The sequence below is a fragment of the Podarcis pityusensis genome, assembly GCF_964106645.2.
Source record: "Podarcis pityusensis genome assembly, chromosome: 4".
Taxonomy (NCBI): domain Eukaryota; kingdom Metazoa; phylum Chordata; class Lepidosauria; order Squamata; family Lacertidae; genus Podarcis; species Podarcis pityusensis.
In genome coordinates, this window is record NC_138027.1 from 1,541,305 (window position 1) to 1,566,679 (window position 25,375).

Here is a 25,375-nt window from a genome sequence, read left to right on the forward strand (position 1 = left end):
TTTAATACTCTTGGATGCAGTTCATCTGGCCCTGGAGACTTGAATACATCTAGACTAGCCAAGTATTCTTGTACTATCTCCTTAGTTATTCTGGGCTGTGTTTCCTCTGCTGAATCATTTGCTCCAAATTCTTCAGGTCGGGCATTGTTTTCTTTATCGGAGAAGACTGAGGCAAAGAAGGCATTGAGGAGTTCAGCCCTTTCTGTGTCCCCTGTATGCATCAGTATGCCGATGACACCCAACTCTATCTGTTGATGGATGGCCATCCTGATTCGGCCCCAGACACACTGACCAGATGTCTGGAAGCTGTGGCTGGATGGTTACGTGGGAGGTGGTTGAAGTTAAATCCTTCGAAGACAGAGGTCCTCTGGCTGGGACGGGACGATATGGGATTGAGGGGGCAACTCCCATCTCTTTTTTTTTTTTAATATATAGATTTTTATTGGTTTTACAACATTTTTTAAACAATACAAACAAATAAAAAGACAAACAAACATGTATAATTTCATAACCTTTTTTCCATAACCTTCGTTTCTCGGACTCCCCCATACCTCCCCTTTCTGCATCCCTGTATGCAAAATTATTTCAGCAGCTTCTGAGCAATTTTATCAAATATATGTCCTCTTAGTCCTTTCTCTAACTTAATCTTATGTCACTGTTTCCCTTTTTCTCTCAGCACCTCGGCATTTTAGCATTCCTCAATTTTATAATAGCTCTTAAGATAAATTTTAAATTTCTTCCAGTCCTCTTCCGCCGTCTCTTTCCTCTGATCACGGATTCTGCCAGTCATCTCAGCCAGTGTCATATAGTCCATCACTTTCATCTGCCATTCTTCCACGGTGGGTAGGTCTTGTGTCTTCCAATACTTTGCGATGAGTATTCTTGCTGCTGTCGTAGCATACATAAAGAAAATTCTATCTCTCTTTGACACCAATTGGCCGACAATGCCCAAGAGAAAGGCTTCTGGTTTCTTAGGGAAAGTACATTTAAGTACCTTTTTCATTTCATTATATATCATTTCCCAGAAAGCCTTAATCTTCGGGCACGTCCACCAAAGGTGATAGAAAGTACCTTCAGTTTCTTTACACTTCCAACACTTATTATCAGGCAAATGATAAATTTTTGCTAGCTTGACTGGGGTCATGTACCACCTGTAGATCATTTTCATAACATTTTCCTTTAAGGCATTACATGCCGTAAATTTTATACCGGTGTTCCACAACCATTCCCAGTCAGCAAACATAATATTGTGACCAATGTCCTGTGCCCACTTAATCATAGCCGATTTAACTGTTTCATCTTGTGTATTCCATTTCAGCAGCAAGTTATACATTCTTGACAAATTCTTAGTATTGGGTTCTAACAATTCAGTTTCTAATTTTGATTTCTCCACCTGGAAGCCAATTTTCCTATCTTGTTTGTAGACCTCCATTATTTGATAATAATGGAGCCAATCTCTTACTTTAGGTTTCAATTTCTCATGACTCTGCAATTTCAATTTATCTCCATCTTGTTCCAAGATTTCCCAATACTTTGGCCATTCGGCCTCCATATTGAGTTTCTTCAATGCCTTAGCCTCCAAGGGTGACAACCATCTAGGGGTTTTGTTTTCCAACAAGTCTTTATATCTTATCCAAACATTAAATAACGCTTTTCTGACAATGTGATTTTTAAAGGCCCTATGCACTTTGATTTTATCATACCATAGATATGCATGCCAACCAAATGTATTATTGAAACCTTCTAAGTCCAAGATATCTGTGTTCTCGAGGAGCATCCACTCTTTCAGCCAGCAAAACGCTGCTGCTTCATAGTACAATTTTAAGTCCGGCAGGGCAAATCCCCCTCTTTCTTTTGCATCTGTAAGTACTTTAAATTTTATTCTGGGCTTTTTGCCCTGCCAGACAAATTTCGAAATATCTTTCTGCCACCTCTTGAAACAGTCCATCTTGTCAAGAATCTGCAAAGTTTGAAACAAAAATAACATTCTAGGCAGTACATTCATCTTGATAACTGCAATTCGGCCTAACATTGACAATTTCAAATTTGACCATATTTCTAGATCTTTTTTAATTTCTGACCAACATTTTTCATAGTTGTCTTTATACAAGTTCAAATTTTTAGATGTCAAGTGAACCCCTAGGTATTTCACCTTCTTAACCACTGTCAAACCTGTCTCTTCTTGAAATTTCTCCTTCTCCATAGCTGTTAAGTTTTTTTCTAAGACTTTAGTCTTTTGTTTGTTCAATTTGAATCCGGCTACCTGGCCGAATTGTTGAATTATCTCCAACACCCTTTTTGTACTAGTGTCTGGCTCTTGTAAAGTTAGTACTAAGTCATCTGTGAAGGCCCTTAACTTGTAATGTTTAGCTCCGACCTGTACACCTTTAACCTGCTGGTCATCTCTAATCATATTTAGCAACACCTCCAGAACAGAAATAAAAAGCAATGGGGAAATTGGGCACCCCTGTCGTGTCCCTTTTTCTATCTTGAATTCTTCAGTTATCACATTGTTTACAATCAACTTAGCTTTTTGTTCAGAGTATATCGCACCCATACCATTCTCAAATCCTTGGCCTACCCCCATCCCATGAAGATTCTTTTTCATAAAACTCCAAGAAATATTGTCAAAGGCTTTCTCCGCGTCCACAAATATCAGCACTGCTTTAGTGTTTATATTCACCTCCAATAGTTCCAAAATGTCTATTATATTCCTCACATTATCTGATAAATGCCTTTTTGGGAGAAAGCCTGCTTGGTCCTTATTAATCTTCTCCATCAACACTCTTTTCAATCTTTTTGCCAAAATGTCTGCAAAGATTTTGTAATCCACATTAAGTAGTGATATTGGGCGGTAGTTCTTGAGTTGAGTCTTTTCAGTCTCTGTCTTTGGTATGAGTGTAATATAAGCTTCTTTCCACGATTCTGGCGCCCTTTTCCCCTCTAAAATCTCGTTACAGACTTCCTTTAACGGTTGAACCAATCACTCCTTCAAAGCTTTGTAGTATCTGGAAGTCAGTCCATCTGGTCCTGGAGATTTGCCCAATTGCATGCTCTGAATGGCACCCTCTATCTCTTGTTCTGTTATTCTCTGGTTTAGATCCACCTTACTTTGATGAGAGATTTTTTGTAATCCATATTTTTTAAGGAATTCATCTATGTCCTCTTCATTCTGTGATCCTTGTGAGTATAGTTTTTTAAAATAACTCAAGAAACAGTTTCTGATCTCGTTGGGTTTAGATATATTCTTTCCATCCACTTCTAGATTTGTGACTGTATTTAGTTTCTGTCTTTTCTTCAATTGCCAAGCCAGAAGTTTACCACATTTATCTGCAGATTCAAATGTCTTTTGTCTCATTTGCTTTATCTTCCACTCAATCTCTTGATTCATCAATTCCATATATTGTGTTTGATATAACTTAATCTCTCTCAAAATCTCCTGGGACTTTGGTTTTGATCTTAATTTCTTCTCTCCTTCTTTTATCTTTTCCAAGATCTTTTCCTTCTTCTCATTTTGCTTTCTCTTTTTTATTGAATTTTGTTGAATTAAAAATCCTCGCATCACAGCTTTACTTGCGTCCCAGATCACTCTTTTTTCTACATCAGCCTTTAAATTTATTTCAAAATAGTCCTTTAAAGTTTTTTGGGCCTTTCTGTGGATCTCCTCATCTCGAAACAAGGTGTCATTCATCCTCCATCTGAATTGACCAGTTGTTGTAAATTTCATCTCCATCTTCACGGCGTTATGGTCGGAGCAAGTCTTTGGGCAGATTTCTATTTTCTTAATCTTTGGAGCCATCCCACTAGTAACCCAGATTTGATCGATTCTGGTCCAGGTCGTCATTGCTTGAGAGAAAAAAGTTCCCTCTCTCTCGAGAGGGTTCCTTGTTCTCCAAATGTCTATCAAGTCCATATTTTCAGTCATTTCAAAGAAGGTCTTCGGAAGTCTCCCTTCCTTGGAAATTGTCAGTCTTTGTGCCTTGTCCATATTTGTAGAAACTACGCCATTCATATCTCCCATAAGTATTACATTATAATCCAAATAGTCCATCAGAGTTTCATGGAGCTTCTTAAAAAAATCCGCCTTGCCTTCGTTTGGTGCATAAACTCCAACTACTAAGAATTTTTCTCCTTGTACTTGTATTTCGACTGCCAGGTATCTTCCTTGTTCATCTTTGAACATCATTTTTGGGGCCCATTTCTCTTTTACATAGATCACTACTCCTCTTTTCTTAACTTTGTCCGATGAAATAAATTCTTGTCCTAATCTTTTGTTAATAAGTAATTTCCTATGTACCCTGGTCACATGGGTTTCTTGCAGACAGATCAAGTCCAATTGTTCTCTTCTCAAAATATGAAATACTTGGCGTCTCTTCAAAGGCATGTTGAGCCCATTGCAATTCCAACTAAGGAGTTGCAGGGCCATCTTGTTATTTCTCAGTTACTCCTCCTACTGCTCCAAGTTGTTGCTCTTCCTCTGATGGTGGTGGTTTAAGTCCAAACGATAAGTTCAGAATATCTACTGCTCTCCTCTGTTCCGAAATTGGGTCAACCGTTCCCTTCTGTAAATCCTTGTGGTTTCTCTCCAAAAACTTCTCTTTATCTTGAATTGTCTTTATTTTCACCTTCTTTCCCTTGTAATTAAAGGACAGTCCTTGTGGAAACTCCCACCTAAAGAGGATGTTGTTCTTCTTCAACAGGTAGACCAGATCTTTATAGAAGGTTCTCACCTCCAAGATTTGTTTAGGGATGTCTTTAAAAATTTGTATAGGTGAATTTTCAATCTCCAAGGCCTTTTGATAATGTAGTTTTAATATTTTGTCTCTTTCTTCCTTGGATCTGAGAGTAATCAGGCAATCCCTCGGAGTTTTTCTATTCTGTCTCCTGCCCAATCTGAATGCTGTTATTATCTTAAATTCTTCCTCCTCCAAATCTTCCTGCCAACAGTCAGTAAACTCTTGTGTAAGGAACTCCACAAGGCTGTCCCCTTCACTCTCGGGAATTAGTCTTAATTTCAGGTTTCTCTCCTTTCTCTGCAATTCCATCAAGGACAACGCCAGATCATGTTCATAGACTTTTTTCGAAATCGGTTCTAATTTTTCCTGTGTCTCTTCAGCTGTCTTTCTGGCGTCCTCTGCAATTTTACGTGTAGCAGTGTTCTCTTCAATCAATTTATTTATAGATTCTGTATTAGATGTCACACTTTTCGTATTAAGATCCAATCTTGCTGTTAATTCTGTTAGTTTTTGTGAGTTCTCTGTACTCTGCTTTGTCAGAGCTTCCAAGGATTGATTTATCTTGAGTAACGCCTGTGTCATAGAATCCATGGAGGCAGCCGTCGCTTTTTCCTGAGCAGCTGCTCCAGTCTGTGTCAAACTTGATATTGAACCTCTTTTCTTTTGTTGTTGTTGTTTTGCTTTAGCTCTAGTTGTAATCTCGTCTGCTGGGGCACTCATGTCCCAAGGACGTTCTCACAGGAGCAGTTCCCAAATGGAAAATCCCACTGTCTTACTCTGTTATTCCAATTGTTACTTCTTACCCTCTAGAGGGAGCAAGACATAATGTCCAAGTGAAGGAAACAAAAAGCAGGGAACAAAGAAACCAGGAAAGTTCAATATAGATGCTGCAACAGTTTTTCTGCGTGATTTAACTGTCAAAGTCCGATATATTATGGCAGCAAAGTCCAAACTCTGTATCAAGTAGAACATCCACTATGTATCCTTATAAAGATTTCTAAAGTTTCTAAAGTCTCTGTCCTGGTATCTTATTTTGGCAGACCGTATCAAAGGAATTAAGGCAGCTGGAAACTTTCTCTCTCAATAAATCATGCAGGTTAATAAGGTTACTTTCCCCCCCCTCTGCTCCTGCTTGCTAGAGAGGGGGTTTAAGTCCAATGCCAGGCTTAAGCAATTCTATCGTTATTTCCATACAGATACAGCTCTTTCTCTTTCGTTGCTTTCATCTGTCATGCAGTCGGGGGAAGGCAGACTTCCTTAATTTTACCCTTCCCCGTTTCCGGCCAAATTTCTAATTAAATTTTTAAAAGTTCCAGTAATCGTTCAGTCCTACTCACGGGGTTTTGAATTCAGTTCATTTTGCAGGAAGGAATCGGCGCTCTCCGTCAATGGCGACGCGGCTTCACACTGTGGGCTGGGTAACGACTCTCAGCACTGCGCTCTCCCGATGCCGTTCCGGAGCCTTTAAAAAGGCTCTTTCCCAGTAAAGGGGGGCGCTTCTGGTGCCCACCGAGTCTCCTTGTTCTCAGGCTTTCGTGCCTGTGATTTTAGGGGTCCCCCGCTTGCCGTAGCGGGTCAGACCCGAACTCGCAGCGCAGTCCTCCTCCGGAGCTCGGAAAGAGGACCGCCATTAACGCTGGCGCCGACCGGAAGTCTCCGGCAACTCCCATCTCTTGCGGAGGTGCAATTAGTGCCAGCACCGTCCATTAAGAGTTTGGGTGTAATCTTCGATACCTCCCTCTCTATGGAGGCGCAGATTATAGCTATAACAAAGGCGGCATTTTTTCATCTCCACCAAGCTAAGCAGTTGGCCCCTTATCTCTCTCGCCCTGACCTAGCCATTGTGATCCACGCAACGGTCACCTCCAGACTGGATTATTGTAACACGCTGTACGTGGGGCTGCCCTTGAGACTGACCCAGAAACTCCAGCGGGTGCAGAATGCCACGGCGAGACTCCTTATGGGGTCTTTGCTGCGAGATCACATCCATCCGGTGCTATACCAGCTGCACTGGCTCCCGGTGGAGTACAGGATCAGGTTTAAGGTGCTGGTTTTGACCTTTAAAGCCCTATACGGCCTAGGACCCTCGTACCTACGGGACCGCCTCTCCTGGTATGCCCCACAGAGGAACCTACGGTCTGCAAATAAAAACATCCTGAAGGTCCCAGGCCACAGAGAGGTTAGGCTGGCCTGAACTAGAGCCAGGGCTTTCTCGGCTGCGGCTCCAATCTGGTGGAACGCTCTGTCACAAGAGACTAGGGCCCTGCGGGACCTGACATCTTTCCGCAAGGCCTGCAAGACAGAGTTGTTCCACCAGGCCTTTGGTCAGGGCACAGCCTGACTCCCTCCTCTGGCAACCTGCACAGAATTTTGCTTAACGGTTGCCATCAATTTGATTTTAATTAATTTTTATAATTAAATGTTTTTAGAATGTTGGATTATTTGATTGTTTGATTATTTGATTGTTGTTAGCCGCCCTGAGCTCGGCTTCGGCTGGGGAGGGCGGGATATAAATAAAATTTATTATTATTTATTATTATTATTATTATTATTATTATTATTATTATTATTCCTGGATAAACCAGAATCTAACATAGAATGTAGCATTGTTTGTAAAGACCTTAACTTGTGTTCTGCAATCGAATTTTCTTCGGGTGAAAAAGAACACGATTTATGGCGACTAATACTACGTTTTTTTCAACCATATCTGGAGGGCTTCAGACATGAACTCGCCTCCATGGTCACTCTGCAATTGGGTAACTTTGTAGGGAAACTGCCTTTCTATATAGTTGACCCAATTTTTAATCAGTTGACCAGTTTCACTTTTGTGTTTTAACAAGTATACCCAAGTATACCGGCTATAATCATCCACAAGAACCAGGAAAAACTTTGCTCCTCCTTCAGATTCCGCAGATGGCCCACAAAGGTCTGAGTGTACTAAAGCAAATGGATTCTTGCTAATTCTATTACTTTCAGGATAAGATCCCTGCTTACTTTTAGACTCCTTGCAGGTATTGCAGTCCAGAAAAACTGAACACTTTTTCATTTTAATTCCCTTACTTAATTCTGGCATTTTTGCAATGCTGCGGAAATTGGCATGCCCCAAACGACGATGCCACAAATACTGGCACTCATCATGCAAGGCTCTATTACAGGCATTAACACATGCCCCAGACTCACTTATTAGCTGGTCTTTTAAAACAAATAAACCATTTTTTAGGGATGCTGTAACCACTTTTCCAGCTTTCTCTATTTTACAGCCTGAACCAGAGAAGGTTACCTTAAACCCCTGGTTAACAAGACTTGCAGCTGAAAGCAAATTTGGTACACAATACATTGGTAAATTTGGTGCTTAAACAGTCAATATTCACACTACCCTTTCCAGCTGACTCATGCACTGTTCCATCAGCTAGTACTACATTTATAGATTTACAAGGTTGCTTTTCTACAAGGGTTTGTGCAGACTTAAAAATGTTTGAGTCTAAAATGCGGAGTCTAAAATCCAGTCCTGTCCAACGTCATGACTGGTGCCTCAAACTGCTGCAGAAACATACTAGATTCGACTCTTCCTGTCTCCTCGCTCCCCAGCAAACTGTGTCCCACAGATACAGTGCACTGTCATACTAAATGCTTGGTTGACCCACAACGATAGCATTTTCTGACTGTGAAAGCTGCTTCCTCTGCGTGGTCAACGACCTCTTTATGTTGCCACTCCTCATCAGTTGCATATCTTTTACTGGACCATCTCCCATTTCCAAAGTTACAGTGAGGTGTTGTCGCCTTTCTCTCATGGCGTCTTTCCTCCTCATCAAGCAAACGCCCAGTTAAGAAATGCATCGTTAATTGGCTTTCTGGAATTGCCTCCAAAGTCATCACTAAATTATCCCATGACTCAGGAAGTTAAGACAGCACAATATAAACCTTTCTCTGTTCAGAAAAATGTTCCCCAAGTTCATTTAACTGTGAAAATAAATCATGTATTCTTTGAAGGTGTGTTGAAACACATTCACCCTCACTTAGTCTGGCTCTGTAGAGTAGAGTAATTTCGCTGCCAGCAGTATCTCTAATGTGTATCGCTCTCAGTGCTTTCCAAATCTCACTTGCTGTTTCAAGGTCTCGCACATGAGATAATTGAGACTTCTCTAAACTCAAAATTAGATCGGCATATGCTTTGTCCTCCAGTCTTTGGTCTGTGTCATCTACTTCTTCATCCTCATCTTTTACAGGAGGGTTAACAATAACAGTCCAACATTGTTCTTTCTTTAAAAATGCCTGCATTTGTAAACTCCATGACATATAATTGGATTCTCCCAGTTTCTCTACTGAAGCTTCCCCTTGAGCTTCAGCTCCAAGTCCAGCCATGGCTCCACCCAGCTTTCAGCTTTCCACTCAGTCTTTACTCACACGTGGCTTGAAGAATTGTTCGGCTCCAGGTCTCAAACAGACACTCACTGCCGACGCTTTCACACAGCCAGGTGCTTGAGAAACGCTGAGTCGCTTCCAGTCTCTGGGTTCTTTTCCACGCTCTGTCTCTGCCCACTCAGAACTGGGCCCATAACCTGTTAGAGGGGGTCTTTCTTCTGGTGGCAGACGACAGAACCACGAGACCATGAGACCGGTGTAAATCACTCAAACAAAGTTTTTATTACAGCTATACAAAAACAACAAGCACAAAGCATGTGGGTGTTCTCTCTCTGCAGGCAAATTCAAACTGCAACTTCTCCTCCTTTTGTAGTCATCACCAGCTGTACCTAATCAGCCTAGAAAACCACTCACAGAACTCACAGAAACAGTTCCTAAAGTTACAATAATCTTTTCTGTTTCTTTGCAGAATGACTCCTAACAGGTTTGGCTACATGAGGAAGATTCCCACTTCGAGAATAACTTGGCTCTGAGGGCATGAGGTAGAATTTTGTGTGTCTTGCTCATTCGTAGTGCCTGGGTGACTGGCTGGCATACTTGGGTCAAGCTACAAATGGTCCATGATGCCAGATCTATGACCTGACCATCATCTCCCACCCAAGAGTGATAGAGCTGTGCCAATTCCCAACTGGAGGCTAAAAACGGACTCCATAAATTACGGCTCCCAAGAGGGGACCATCTTGCCAGGGACTCCTCTGAGAACAGAGCTGAGCTTACTTAATCCTGTCGGGCACAACAGCATCCTTCAGACCCTGCTGGGCCCTTGGATGCTTCTCAGCGCATCAAGGTAGGTAAAACTGCAGCATCTGTCCCTAAAGTAGGATGCTGAAATGAAAGAGGACAAGGTAAGGAACGTGGCTGAGTCAAACTAGGATGCTGGGCTGCTATTTTAGGTGCAACATTATCCAGGTTGCCTTATGCAAGACTTACAAGGCTCAAAGCTGGACAGAGTCTGGAAAGCCCACGTTCTATTCTGGGCACCCTCTTTCAAGAAGAGCTGATCTGATGTGGATTTAGGGGAGAATCTGGAGGAAGATGTAAGGAGGAAAGTTGTGGAGAAAAAGAGGGGAGGGAAGTGAGCTTGCCTAGGGATGTTGCACCACTTCCTTCCTGTCAATGGCTATTAGCCAGGATGGCTCTACTCTGCCTCCTGGGTTGACTTCTTACGTGTTTTAAGAGTCTATTTTGTCCACACTTCAATGGAATCATAGAATTGACCACAAGGACATCTAATTCCATCCCCTGCAGTGCAGAAGTCTTGCCCAGCCTGGGACTCACAGCCACAACCCTGAGATTAAGAGTCACATGCTCTAGCCCCTCCTTGAGCGGAGAGACAGCAGAGAGAAAAGGCCAGAATTTCAGGAGGGAGAGACAGGACTGCAGTGGGCAAGGAGGCAAGTGAACCGGGGGGGGGGTCACTTTTGCAAGGTGGGTGGGCAGGAGGCAGCAGAGCATGAGGCCGGCAGTTTTATGCTGCAGAGAGAGTCAGACATGATGTTTGGGGTCTCTTGGCACCTGAGGTTGCAGCCATGGGAGGAACAGGACGCTTTTGGAATGTGAGTGCTCTGCACTTTCTCCATATAGGTATAGGCTGTATATTTGTGTGAATAAGCCACATATCATAAAAGACACCCCAGGCTCTGCTATGCTTGTTCCCCAAAGGAAACACAACTCCTGAGTGAGTGCCTGGAACCCCCAGAATCTCACTTGCGGCTCGAGGAGGTTTGGGTGGGCAGAACAATATAATGTAGTATGCCTACACAAGATGGGGGGAAATACGTGTGTCAAACTGCATCTGGTGATAAGCTGAACTGGTGTTAGCAAAGACAGATCGCATCTTTGGTCCTTACAAGCAATTGCTACCCGCCTCCCGCCCGCCCCTCTCTCTCCAAGGCATGTTCCTGTCACTCTCCTCACCACAAAAAGTCTGGTTATTTTGCGGGGAACTGGGTTTGTTGCGCAAGAGAGCCGAACCACCTTTAACTACACAACCTGAATTTGCCAGTATTTAATTAAACCCCACTTGAAAATCGCAACTGTCTGGAACTGGCTCAGGCTGCTGCTCCCTTTTTACAGATGGGGACTGATCCTGAGTTCAAGCCTACCTCTCTCCTTTTTTTGCTGCTTGGGAATGATCCCTTTTACCCGCAAGATACCGTCCCTTCCCTTTCATTGTGGTGCCATCTTGCCTTTTATTTCTAGTGTCTTTTATTTCTATATGCCGCAGTCGCATATGGAGGATCCTCCATTCGCGGCTGCAGCCACGATCAGAGGATCCCGCCACCGTCTGTATGGTGTTCTGGTGGCACCAGCGGCAAACCTCTATGTACAACACATGCGTGGTGTCGCACGCATGCGCTGTACGTAGCAATGCCACACATGCGCCCTATATAGTGACACCACACATGCATTGTACGTAGCGGCGCAACACGTGTGCAGCCAGCGGTTTGCACTGTCCTGGATATCGGTTAGACTTCGTTCGCCCTTGAGTCAGTGTGGGCAATATTGAGGTAGAGGGACCAAGCAACTTCATGTGCTCCTAACGGATGAAATATCCCCCCCCCCCTTATTCCTTTCACAACATTAACAAACTGCTTGACTGTAATAAAACCTCTAAGCAGGTTACCAAAAAGAGCAGTAAAATGATTAACAAAAGACAGATCTTTTTAAAATATTCAAAAGGCAAGGGGGCTGCAGGAAAGGTATTAAGTAGATTCCTACACGGTAAGGCAAATCCAGAAGCAAACAGGTCCCAAACTGGAAAGGTCTTTAAGTACAGCTAGTAACACCTGGAACTTGGTCTTGTAACCAATTGGCAGCCAGTGCAGACCTCTGAACAGAGGTGCTAAAAGGTGACAGGGTCTCACTCTGTAAGCAATTGTGCTGCAGCATTCTGCACAAACTGCACCTTCTGAATCGAGCACAAGGGGAGCTCCATATAGAATCTGTTGCACTGATCCAGTCTTAAAGTTGCCAGTGTTTGAACTACTGTGGTGAAGCTCTCCCAGTCCAGGAATGGTCACTGCTGCCATACTACCCACAGATTGTAAAATAATGAGTGAAATGTTCCTCTCTTCCCTCTTTTCAGATCTAAGGATTGTTATCGCCAATCATTGCCAAGATGGCTGGAGGGGATCAGAACGGAACAGCCAACGTCTCCTACACAGACTTCCTTCTGCTCCCCTTCCCAGGCCTCCAAGAGTCCAGATATCTCCTCGCCATCCCTTTCTTCTGCCTTTACCTCATGATTGTTGCAGGGAACTCCATCCTGATCTACACCGTGAGGACAGATCACAGTCTCCATTCACCCATGTATGTCCTGATTGCTTTGCTCTTCGCAGTCAACCTCTGTGGCTCCACAATCATCCTTCCCAAGATGCTCCTCAGCTTCCTTCTCGGAGTCAGCCACATCTCCCTGACGGAGTGCCTGGTCCAGATGTTCTTCATCTACTTTGTCCTCATGTTGGACTGCAATGTTCTCCTCCTGATGGCTTTGGACAGGTATGTGGCCATTTGCCACCCTCTGCATTACACAGACATCATGACGAAGAAGCTCCTGGTGATATTGACACTGGTCGCTCTTGCCCGGAGTCTGGCTGTAGTGGGCCCAGTGGTAATCCTGGCCTCCCAGGTGAGGTTTTGCCGGTCCAACACCATTGGGCATTTTGCCTGTGAGCACATGGCCCTCATGAAGTTGTCCTGTGGTGACATCTCCAGGAACAAGATTGTAGGCCTGGCAGCAAGAACCATCACCATCATCTTTGACTTTTGTTTCCTCCTGGGTTCTTATGGCTGCATCCTCCAGGTATCCATGCAGATGAGCTCTGGCCACACCCGACACAAGGCCTTCCACACCTGTGGCACCCACCTCATGGTCATCCTTACAGTCTACTCTTGCAGCCTTGTCTCCTCTCTTGTCTTCCGCTTAGCTAAGTCAGCCAGCCAGGATGTCCACAATCTGCTCAGCGCAATATACCTGTTTCTTCCCTGGATCCTCAACCCCATCATTTATGGCATGAGGACTAAGGAGATCCAGGACAGTCTTTGGAAGCTGCTCAGGAGGAAATGGGCTCATTTGGTCCCAGGGAAAGCAGTGGCTAGGAGCAGAACCAAGTGACCGATCTGTCTGTGTGCCAGATTTAGCAGAACCATCAAGAGCAGACATTGCACACCTGGTACCCTGAAGCTGTTTTTGACTACAACTCCCATCAGCCACAGTCAGCATGATGGGGGCTATTGTACAAAAACATATGGAGGGCTGCAGCAGGTTGACCCAGGCTGGTCTGGAGCCATGCAAACGGGTAGCCACCCGAGATGATTTCAAGGGTGTTCATATGGCACAGGGAACAAATGACAGAAGTCTACTGCTTGGGTCTTTCTTGAAAGGCCGTGGAAGGATTCTGCTAAACATTCCTCTGAAGGTCTCACCCTGGCTGCCATTAGGGTCAGAGGACATCTGGGAGATGAAGAGTTTCTACCAACTCAGCCTGACCATTCTCAATCTTCAAGAGGAGCCTGAAAGCCCAAAGTAAAGATGGTGGATTTACATGACAGAGTTTGTTTGGGTCTCTCCCCACCCCCCTCGTTCCTTCTTTCTTTCTTTGAATTGTTGGAATATTTTGTTAGTTTGTTATACATTTGATAAATTAATACTGTACTGTTTGCAGCAAAAATAGCTCACTCAGAGGCACAGCAACTTCAGTCTTTGGTTTGAAAGAATCTGGAATGTAGTAACATTATCAAAACTTACTATCACAGGGAATAAAAAATAATCAGCAAACGTCATCTATTGAATAATAGTCATTTTTTATTATGTTTTGGAATCATAAATTCCCAGAGAACATGCACTGTTGCATTATGGTATTGGTATTATTTTATATTATTTTCATCACTGTATAAATGATAAAGGTTATGCTACGTATATTGACTTGTAAACTGTCCTAAATATAATATGTAAAAAAAAAACCCCAAAACTGTTTTCCACTGAAAAATAACTTAAATTGCCAGCAAAAAATACTAAATGTGATTTGGCACTGCGTCTCAGAGTGTTTTATTCATTTAGTTTAATTTTAAAGGGGAGTGGGAATGAGGTTGCCTCCTGAATCTCTCCTGGAAACATTTCCCACCGTATGGGAGCAGGGACACTAAATGCCCAAATTCTGGTTGAGGCCAGTTTGGGTCATCTGCACCACGGGGGACGATTTACTGTGCTCCTCTGGATTATCTCGGTGATCAAACTGGGATATAGAATCATAGAACTGTAGAGTTGGAAGGGACCCAAGGGTCCTCTAGTCCATCCCCTTGAATCTCAGCTAAAGCATTTGGAACAAGATGGAGATAGACTGAAATTGCAGAGTTTTGAGAAACTAAAAAACAAAGTGCGAGATTGGCTTCATTATTATCAGATAATGGAGGCATATAATTCGGACAAGAAAATTGGTTTCCAGGTGGAAAAATCAAAATTAGAAACAGAACTATTAGAACCTAAAACTAAGATTTTGTCAAAGATGTATAACTTGCTGTTGAAATGGAACACTCAGGATGAAACGGTGAAATCTGCTATGATTAAATGGGCACAAGATGTTGGACATAACATAATGATGGCTGACTGGGAACAGTTATGGACCACAGGTATGAAGTTTACGGCATGTAATGCCTTAAGAGAGAATATTATGAAAATGATATACAGGTGGTACATGAACCCAGTCAAGCTTGCAAAAATCTATCATTTGCCCGATAACAAATGTTGGAAATGTAAAGAAACTGAAGGTACATTCTTTCACCACTGGTGGACGTGCCCAAGGATTAAGGCTTTCTGGGAGATGATATATAATGAATTGAAAAAGGTATTTAAATATACCTTCTTGAAGAAACCAGAGGCCTTTCTCCTGGGCATAGTCGGCCAATTGGTGTCAAAGAAGGACAGAACTTTCTTTATGTATGCTACAACAGCAGCAAGAATACTTATTGCAAAGTATTGGAAGACACAAGACCTACCCACTCTGGAAGAATGACAGATGAAGGTGATGGACTACATGGAATTGGCGGAAATGACTGGCAGAATCCGAGACCAGGGAGAAGAGTCGGTGGAAGAAGATTGGAAGAAATTTAAAGACTATTTACAGAAATATTGCAAAATTAATGAATGTTAGAATGATGTTGGAATGAAGCTAGGTGGTTTAAGCAGTAATCCCATAAAGATGTATGTAAAAAAGGATTGATAACAGATGAAAATTTAAAGTTATAGTATATTAAGTTAAAGGATCATAAGAAAACAAAGAGGGAAAGAAATTGCTGACTTAACTAATTGAACTGGAATACAAAAAAGGGAGGTATGAGGAGGTCAGGGAAACAAGGATATGAATGTAAGCTATGGAAAGATTGATCCATTCTTCTTTTTTTTTCTTTTTAAGTGTCTTTTATTCTTTTATTCTGTATTTTGTATTTTTCTTGTATTTTTACTTCTTGTTTTTGTGTAATTCTTTTTTTTCTCTCTGAAATTTTAATAAATATCATTTAAAAAAATAAAAATAAAGCATGCATGGCAGAGGACCATCCAACCTCTGCTTAAAAACCTCCAAGGGGGAAGAGTCCATAACCTCCCGAGGGAGTCTGTTCCACTCTCAAACAACTCTTACTGTCAGAATGTTTTCCCTGTTGTTTAGCCGGAATCTCCTTTTTTGGAACTTGAAGCTAGGGGTTCGAGTCCTACCCTGCAGAGCAGGAGAAAACAAGCATGCTCCTAGATACCTATTTATCTACTTGCACTTTTTGGCGTGCTTTCGAACTGCTAGGTTGGCAGGAGCTGGGACCGTGCAACAGGAGCACATACAGCTTAAGGATGGGCAAAAAAAGTAATCTGCCTAGATCGTGTGTTGTGTCAGTACGCCTTTGAGCCGGTGCCAACGACTGGGCTCAATTACTTCTTCTGCCCTCACTGGGCTAGGCAACTGGGGAGCACTTCCAGAGACCTTCCACTCCTGGAAAGCAGATCTAAGTGCACTGGACCCACAACTGTCCATTGTGAGCACCAAACTCAGCAGAGCATGAACAACACGGAAGATTGCTGTGAAGCATAATGTCTTTATTTTCTAAAAGCTACTGCAAACTAAAAACTAAAAGAGGTAACATGAGTGTTACAGTTCTCACTCAGCCATCTAATCACTACAGAGATAACACTCAGACTCCCACAGAGTCAGGCAGGAGCGGAAGAAGCGAAGAGCAGTTTCCGCCTCCTCCTTTCTGAAAACATCAAGTCAGGAGATTCTCGCAATGGGAGGGGGTGGAAATATCCACAAGACTGAGGGCTGATTTCCTTTCGCTTTGCTGCTGACTGTGTTTCAACCCTGCTGATGCCTAGTGGGAAGTATGGAGCTGTTAATGGAGAAATCCGAGGGCTCCCTTGGACAAAAAAAAAACCAAGGACACCAGCCAGGAATACCAGAGCAAAACAGCAGCCAGTAGGCTTGGTCTTTATTGAAGACGGTCAAGACAGGACTCCCACCTGCCACCAGGTGGAACAAGATGGAAGCCCAGAACAAAAAAGACCCCAACTTTTATTAGTTACTAATCCCCCAAGCTACACCCCTAGAACTACATCACAACTACATCATGACATCATTGACACATCACAAAAAGGAGGGGTTGAGGGAGGAGTTGTGACAGTAACCTGAGTATCTTGTCACCTGGCTGGTTCCTCCTTTCCCTCTCCCCATGAGTCATTTACAGAGGACAAAAGGGAGTTTGCAGTTTCCTGCCCCCAGAGGGAAGATCTGATCATTGTCCTTTGTTCCAGTCCGTGTTGAATCCACTCCCATATGCAAGTCCTTTGTGACTTTGATGGTCTTCTGTCTGGGACCACCCAGGTTGTCATGCCAACTGGGTAGGGCTCCTGAGTATGTGTTGGTACGCTTAAGGGATTATGGCCATCCTGTATAAACCATCCCCCTTTAATAGTCCTTCCTTCATGGAGCAAAATAAACGTGGACCGGTGTAAATCCGATGTACGGTTGATTTACTATGAATTTATAACAGAAATGTTGCGTATGTCGTGTGTGTGTGTGTGTGTGTGTGTGTGTGTGTGTGTGTGTGTTGTGTTTGTACAAACTGAATGATTGGGGGGGGGGGTCTGCAACAGAGGGCAAATCTGTTTATGGTGGTCTTCATGTCATAAGAAGCCACAAAGAGCCATTTGACAGTGGAATGGTCTTCCTCGAGAAATTGTGGACTCTCCTTCCTCAGAGGTTTTTAAACAGAGGTTGGATGGCCAACTGCTAGGGATGCTTTAGCTGAGATTCTTGCATTGCAGGGGGCTGGACTAGATGACCCCTGGCAGTCCCTCCCACCTCTTATGATTCTATGATTAAGTTTCTGGATCTCTTGGCTCCTGCAAAGCTAACCTGCTCTGCTAATAACTAGGCATGTGGGACTCAGTCCAAGGACGGCTGTCGTAACTTGTGTGTTGCGCAAACACTGTGGGCTGCATGGCGTTGGCACCAGGCTGGGGAGTGGGCTGAAACAGTCGATTGGGCAGCGGTCCCTCTTAATGGATGCCACGTGGCTGTTGCATCAAAGTGCAGGCTGCCCTGACATACCTCTCCATCTGGTGGAAATAGGGACTTCTATGGTTCCATGACCCCTTTTGGCCACAGAGTGGACTATAAATGTCAGGAGTAAATAACCAAGCAAGCATCAGCTGCCCCCGGGTTATGGCCTCTCCCTGCATTTTCAGAAAGCGCTGGGAGTCGCCCATAGAAGCAGCATGCCAAGCTCTCGTCAGCTGAGAGCCAGTGTGGTGTAGCGGTTAAGAGCGGTAGTCTCGTAATCTGGGGAACCGGGTTCGCGTCTCCACTCCTCCACCTGCAGCTGCTGGGTGACCTTGGGCCAGTCACAGTTCTCTGAAGCCTCTCAGCCCCACTCACCTCACAGAGTGTTTGTTGTGGGGGAGGAAGGGAAAGGAGAATGTTAGCCGCTTTGAGACTCCTTCGGGTAGTGATAAAGCAGGATATCAAATCCAAACTCCTCCTCCTCCTCCTCCTCCTCCTCCTCCTCCTTCTTCTTCTTCTTGAGTCAGGCCATTTCTTCCTCTGGCCAAGCATCCTCATGTGTTTTAATCTCTAATTCCCCCACAACAGACACATTCATGACAAAAGTTCCATCTCTGAGTTCTTTCCATTCACCAAAATGCTTTTCCTCCTTTCCAGCAGCTCTGCTTTGTACCAGACCCAAATGCTCAGATAAAGCCCTTAGCTATCTATCTCTCACAGTGACATTTTCCTCCCAATTGCTCAGGGCTGCATGCAGACATCTTTTCCCCACCCCCTTTTGGCCTCACAACAACCTGGTGAGCAAGGTTGAGCTGAGAGAAATGAGGGGTGCTCAAGAATGGGAATTCTGGGCCTAGTCTGACACTCTAAGGACTACCCCATACCCAGACCTCCTCTTTGGGCTTATCTACCCCAGGGCAAAATGTGGGGATTCATTGATTCAGAGTTTCCAAGGATACCACCCCCAATACCCATCTCCCAACACTCAGCAGTAAGAGTCTGAGATGGGAGAAAGCAGCAAAAGAAATCACAGAATCATTGGATTCTAGAGCTGGAAGGGATGCCAAGGGTCATCTAGTCCAGCCCCCTGCAATGCCAGAATCTCAGCTAAAGCACCCAAGACAAATGACCATCCGACCTCTGCTTAGAAACTTCAAAGGAAGGGGTGCCCACAACCTCCCAGGGGAATTTGTTAAACTGTCAAATGACTCTTACCAACAGAAATTCTTCCTGGTGTCAGAATCTCATTTCTTGCAACTTGAAGTCATGGGTTTAAGTCCTACCGTCCAAGGAGATCACAAACTTGCTCCATGTTCCATGCAACAGCCCTTAAGAAAATGGTCATTCTCTCACCTCCAGGCTAAACATACACAGCTTCTTGAGCAGTTCTTCATAAGACTTGGTTTCCAGACCCTCAGTCATCTTGGTTGCCCTCCACTGCACACCTTCTGAACTGAACACAGTGCCCAACACCTCATCTTCATCTGGCCACCCATCAGATATTTGAAGGTGGCTATTGTGTCTCCTCTCAGTTTCCTCTTTTCCAAACTAAACATACCCAGCTCCTTCAACCGTTCTTCATAAGGCTTCGTTTCCAGACCCTTGATCATTGTGGTCACCCTCCTCTGCACATGTTCCAGCTTGTCAACATCCTTCTTAAATTGTGGTACCCAGAACTGGACACCGTGCTCCAGGTGTGGTCTGACCAAGGCAGAATAGAACAGGAATATTACTTCCCTTGATCTGGACACTAGACTTCTGTTGATACAGCCTAGAATAGCTTTGAGTTGTTAGGGTTTGTTTTTTTCTGCTGCTGCATCAGACTTTCCTGTTATTTTCCAGGCAAAACCCATTCCCTCATTTTAGGGGGCAGAAGAGGGCACGGAATCACAGAATCACCAAACTGTAGAGTTGGAAGGGATACCCCCTGGTCCATTCCCTGCAATGCTTCCAACGAATGAATAAAACAAACAAGCAAAACAGGCACCCACCCTTCCAGGGACCCCAAGCTCAGCACCCCTTCCCCGTTTTCCAAAGGGCCTGAGCCAGCCTCTCCCGGATGCATTTGGTCTTGACCGCATAGACCACGGGGTTCAGGACAGGAGGGAGGAGCTGGTAGATGTTGGCCAGGAGAATGAGAAGGTGCTGAGGGATGGTACCGTGGCTAAAGCGGTGGGCAAAGAAAGAGAAGAAGGCAGGGGTGTAGAACAAGACTATGACGCACAGGTGGGAGCCGCACGTCCCGATGGCCTTGAGGCGGGCATCCTTGGATGGGAGACGGAAAACCGCCCTGAGGATCAGAGTGTAGGAGACGGCAATGAGGACCACGTCCAGGCCGGGAGACAAAAGGGTGGTCGCCAAGCCGTACCAGATGTTGACGCCAATGTCTGCACAGGCCATGCGAGCGACGCCCATGTGCTCGCAGTAAGAGTGAGGCATCTCCCGGTGCCCACAGTACGGCAGCCTCTGGAGGAGGAAGACCGTGGGGAGCATCACGCAGAAGCCCCTGGCGAGAGCGGCCAGCCCGACCCTCACGATGGCGGGGCGGGTGAGGATGGCGGCGTAGCGCAGCGGCCGGCAGATGGCGACGTAGCGGTCAAAGGCCATGGCGAGCAGGATGGTGGACTCTGCGATGAAGCTGAGGTGGGTGAAGAACATCTGGGCCAGGCAGGCCTGGAAGGAGATCTCCTTGGAGAGGGAGAGGAGGACGCTCAGGGTTTTGGGCACAGTGGAGGAGGACAAGGCCAGGTCTGCCAGGGCCAGCAGGGCCAGGAAGAGGTACATGGGCTGGTGGAGGCTGCGCTCGGTGGCGATGATGTACAGCAGGCAAGAGTTGCCCAGAAGGGCCACGATGTACATCAGGCAGAAGAGGAGGGCAATCCAGCCATGGTACGCCTCCAGGCCTGGGATGCCAAGAAGGATGAACGAAGCCGGGTGGAAGGCACTCTGGTTGGCAGAGGCGGGTTCAGCAACCTGGAGTGTCTTGGTTGTCTCCATGATTTCACAACCCACCGAGGTGGAGTCTGGAAGAGGGTAGCTTCTGAGAGAGGAAGGCAGAATCGAAGGAACTGGGCAGGTTGGCGGAATGGAAAGCGCAACCTCAGTCTGTTCCGTCCTCAGCCTGATGATTCACAAGTTGGATTTCATAGAATTGTAGAGATGGAAAGGATCCCGTGGAGACATTGAATCCAGCCCCCTGCAATGCAGGAACCTCAGCTACAGAACCCCTGACTTGTGGCCACCCAACCTCTGCTTAAAAACCTCCGAGGAAGGAGAGACCACCAGTCTATTCCACTGTCAAACAGCTCTTGCCCTTCCTAAAGTTTAGTCGGAATCTCCTTTTGCCATTTTAATCCGTTGATTTGGGTCTTCCCTTCCGGAGCAGAAGAAGGCAAGCTTGCTCCAGCTTCCATGTGACGGCCCTTCAGATACCTGAAGATGGCTCTCATGCCATCTCTCGGTCTCCTCCAGGTTAAGCAGACCCACCATCCTCAACTGTTCAATCAGCTTCCATTCCTTGGTTCAGTTTTAGTGCTTAATTTTGAGGGCAAAATGAAATTCCTTGTTCTCCAAGAGATACAGCAGTGGCTAGCATTGACTCACCAGGCAGGTCCTCCTTCTCCTGGATGGATGAGCTTCTGCCTGGGAGGGGAGGGAGCAGGGCAGGGCCTCGTTTATCCTCTGACGTCTCCAGCTGCAACTGAGCAGAGGACTTCTCCTCTCCTCCACCCCAGCTGGTGAGGAAGCAAGGGAGTCTTCAGCCCCCAGTTCTCCAGCTCTCAAAGCTTCTTCTGCTCTCTTCCCCTGTGGCTTCATCTGGGGACAGAATCCAGATAATGGCTCTTGGCTTCTGCAGCCTCCCCCTTGGCCAGGAGCAGGTGGGGAGGAGCTGCAGCAGGTGAAGGCCCCTTGCTGGGAGAGGAGGAACCTGGCCACCTGCTCCCCTGGGCTCCCCCAGAGAAGATGCCCCACCAAAGGGAGGGATGCCCCACAGACAGATTGTTGCCTCCCGTCTCCCACTCTGAGCTGCTGCCCTGCTGCCTGGCCGGGCTTTTCTGGGATCAAGGAATTGTAGAGCTGGAAGGGACCCCGAGGGCCATCTAGTCCAACCCCTTGCGATGCAGGAATAAATGCAGGGATGCTTGTAAAGTTGATCTGCCTGTGGAGGGGCGGGCATTTGCACCATGTCCAAAAATGGGGGAAACAAATCTCCAGTCAAAGAGGTCGAAAGAGGATTCGCACATCTAACCCATGCTGCTATCATGATCATTAAGAGCAGGGAGAATACAGTGGTACCTTGGTTCTCAAACAACTTGGAACCCGAACACTGCAAACCCGGAAGGAAGTGTTCTGGTTTGCGAACTTTTTTCAGAAGTTGAACATGCTCCTTTTTGAGTGTTACGCTTCCGATTTGAGTGCCACACTTCTGTTTGGAGTGTTAGGTCTATCTGTTTTTGCTATTTATTTTGTTTTTGTGGCTCTTTGTGTGTGTGTGTGTGTGTGTCTGTGTGTCTGTGTGGAATCCAGTTCAGCTACTGATTGATTGTGTGACTGCAGCACATTGTTTATTGCTTTCATTTTATGGATCAATAGTCTCATCAGATAATAAAATTCATGTTAAATTGCTGCTTTGGGGATTGTTATTAAAAGTCTGGAACGGATTAATCCCTTTTGCATTCCTTTCTATGGGAAAGCACGCCTTGGTTTTGGAATGCTTTGGTTTTGGAACGGACTTCCGGAACGGATTAAGTTTGAGAACCAAGGGACCACTGTATATTGTAAAACCATCAACCAAACATCAGGAAGGACTTTCTGAGAGTAGGAGCTGTTTGACGGTTGAACCGATTCCTTTAGAAGGTGGTGGACTCTCCTTCCATGGAGGTTTCCGAAAAGAGGCTGGATGGGCTTTAGTTGAGATTCCTGCATTGCAGGGGGTTGGACTAGATGACCCTTGGGGTGCAGGGCAGCAGATCCTGATGAGGATCTTTATTCCCTCCTTCTTCCTGATTGAGATGCTTGCCCCTTCCCTTGTTCCCTGGAGAGGAGGGGGCGTCATTTTGTCATTCGCATCAGGTGCCTGGAAGGGCTGCAATGATAGCAGGTCATTTACAACAAAGGGGGAGATAAACGCATAAATGGAGAACAGGGGGAGCCCACGGTGCCTGCTTTCCGTTTACTTATTATTCTGCTTCCGCTTGTCCACCCAGAGAGCTTTTCTTGCTTACAGGGCTCGGGAAATGGTCCCAGAGCCCAGAAAGCAGCCCTTTCCCTCGCTGGGCGCAGGGGCAGTTCTGGGGGTTCTTGACTTTGCAAGATTTGGGTTTTGTGCATGCCGACCCCTCCCCAACAAAATCCTCACATAAGGGGTGGGCCAACTGTACACACGTGGCATCAGAGTGGGGGTGCAATGTCAGAGGTGGGGTGGTGAGGGGCAGGAGGGGGCAGGGAAGAGAGCCAGGGGTTTTGCCTCTAGGGGCTAAATGTCCCAGAACACCCTTGCCAGCGGCCATCGAAAGCCCTCTTCTCCATGAATCCCTCCATTCCTCTTCTCAAGCCATTCAAGTGGCAGGGAGTTCCATAGTTTGTGCTGCGCCAAAGGAGGACTTTCTTTTCTCTGTCCTCAATCTCCCAACATTGCGCAGGAGTTCTAGTGTGTTACTCCTTCATTGCCTTTTCTTCAACCCAGAAAAGGCAGCTTTCCCCCCCCTCTTCGATGATTTTTATTGATTTTTTTTTCAAATATCTTAATCACAATACAGCTTAACAATATTATTCTCCTTAAAATCTATATCTTATCCAAATTAACTTCCCTCCACCCCTCTTCTGGCTTCTCTACATTGCTCTTACTTAAGCGTGTTTACTATATACAGTGGTACCTCGGGATGCAAACGGGCCGGCGTGTCTGCACGTGTGCGGGTCGCATTTCGACGCTTCTGCGCATGCGCGTGACGTCATTTTGATGGTCTGCATGTGCGCGCGGTGAAACCTGGAAGTAACACGCTCCATTACTTCCGGGTCGCCACGGAGTGCAACCCAAATTTGCCTAACCCGAAGCGTATTCATCCCGAGGTATGACTGTATACATTCTATAAATGTCTATAATTTCTTAATAAATTTTCATATTATACTTTAAAGATGTAATCCTTATTATATTACAGCATTTCATCTTATGGTCTAACCAAATGTATACAATAAACATTATGAGTTTTATTTCAGTCCTGTGAGTGTCTTTATTTATGTAGTTTTCTCTAAGTATACCATACATTCGGACCATTCTTTTTGGAATTTCTCATCGTCCTGCTGTTGGATTCTTCCAGTTAGCCTTGCTATTTCCGCATACTCCAATATTTCTGTTGCCATTCTTCAATTGTCGGAATATCCTGTTGTTTCCATCTCTGTGTGAGGAGCAGTCTTCCTGCTGTTGTGGCATAGAGGAAGAATTTCTGGTCTTCCTTCTTAATTTCCTCTCCAACCATTCCTAGCAAAAATGCCTCCAGGCTTTTTTTATTAAAAAAAAGAGAACCAGTGTGGTGTAGTGGTTAAGAGCAGTGGACTCGTAATCTGGTGAACCGGGTTCGCGTCTCCGCTCCTCCACATGCAGCTGCTGGGTGACCTTGGGCCAGTCACACTTCTCTGAAGTCTCTCAGCCCCACTCACCTCACAGGGTGTTTATTGTGGGGGAGGAAGGGAAAGGAGTTTGTTAGCCGCTTTGAGAAGAAGAGAAGAAGAAGAAGAGTTTGGATTTGATATCCCACTTTATCACTACCCAAAGGTACTCAAAGCGGCTAACATTCTCCTTTCCTTTCCTCCCCCACAACAAACACTCTGTGTGGTGAGTGGGGCTGAGAGACTTCAGAGAAGTGTGACTGGCCCAAGGTCACCCAGCAGCTGCAGGTGGAGGAGCGGAGACGCGAACCCGGTTCACCAGATTATGAGTCCACCGCTCTTAACCACTACACCACACTGGCTCTCACTGAGACTCCTTCAGGTAGTGATAAAGCGGGATATCAAATCCAAACTCTTCTTCTTCTTCTCTTCTTCTTATAAAAGGTGTACCTAAATATCTTTTTTAACTCACTATACAAAAGTCTTTACCTTGTCACACAACCACCACATGTGGAGAAAATTCCCCTCTTTTACAGTGCATTTCCAACAGTTCTTATTTTTCATTTTGTACATCTTTGCTAGTTTGCTAGTTTGGTGGGTGTTAAGCACCACATACACATCTTCAGGCTACAGACAGAAAAGGCAGCTTGAACCCTTCAGCTTCAAGAGCCCAGGTGCCCCCCTCCAAATCCCAGGCCCATTATAGGCTCCCACTCGGGAGATGGTGCAACGGCTTATAAACCCTGCAAGGGGCAGGAGTTGAGGCCACCCCTCCTGGCACAAGACTTCTCCTCTGGATTCTCTTGCAAGGATTCGAGTAAGTCACACAGGCTGCTCGCTGAACAGGACCCCTGTGGAGGGGGGGGGCATGTTGGGGCTTTGTCTGGGTGACCTGGGTGAGGGTGCTATCCAGGGAGGGTGGGAGCAGCTCAGCCAAAGGAAACAAGAGCCCGGTTTGCAAAGAGCTGATGCTGAACATCAGATAATTTGGTTCAGAAAAAACAAAGGGCTCCTTTAATCGGCGTGTGGTTCAAGCGGTTCAGAAAAGAGCTGCCCCAATGGCCA

General features: G+C 45.4%; 2 protein-coding genes across 2 annotated transcripts; one reads left to right on the forward strand and one right to left on the reverse strand.

The window, feature by feature from the left end:
• Nucleotides 1–12,279: 12,279 nt before the first annotated feature.
• On the forward strand, nt 12,280–13,327 carry LOC308475272 (olfactory receptor 52K1-like; the record flags this gene model as incomplete). The annotated part of the gene is made up of 1 exon (XM_081002330.1): nt 12,280–13,327. One exon carries the CDS (start codon nt 12,280–12,282, stop codon nt 13,273–13,275), a length of 996 nt encoding a protein of 331 aa, XP_080858456.1. The 3' UTR covers nt 13,276–13,327.
• A 6,387-nt stretch (nt 13,328–19,714) lies between these two features.
• LOC308476312 (olfactory receptor 52B2-like) lies at nt 19,715–20,650 on the reverse strand (the record flags this gene model as incomplete). The annotated part of the gene is made up of 1 exon (XM_081003852.1): nt 19,715–20,650. Exon 1 carries the CDS (start codon nt 20,561–20,563, stop codon nt 19,715–19,717), a length of 849 nt encoding a protein of 282 aa, XP_080859978.1. The 5' UTR covers nt 20,564–20,650.
• Nucleotides 20,651–25,375: the final 4,725 nt, after the last annotated feature.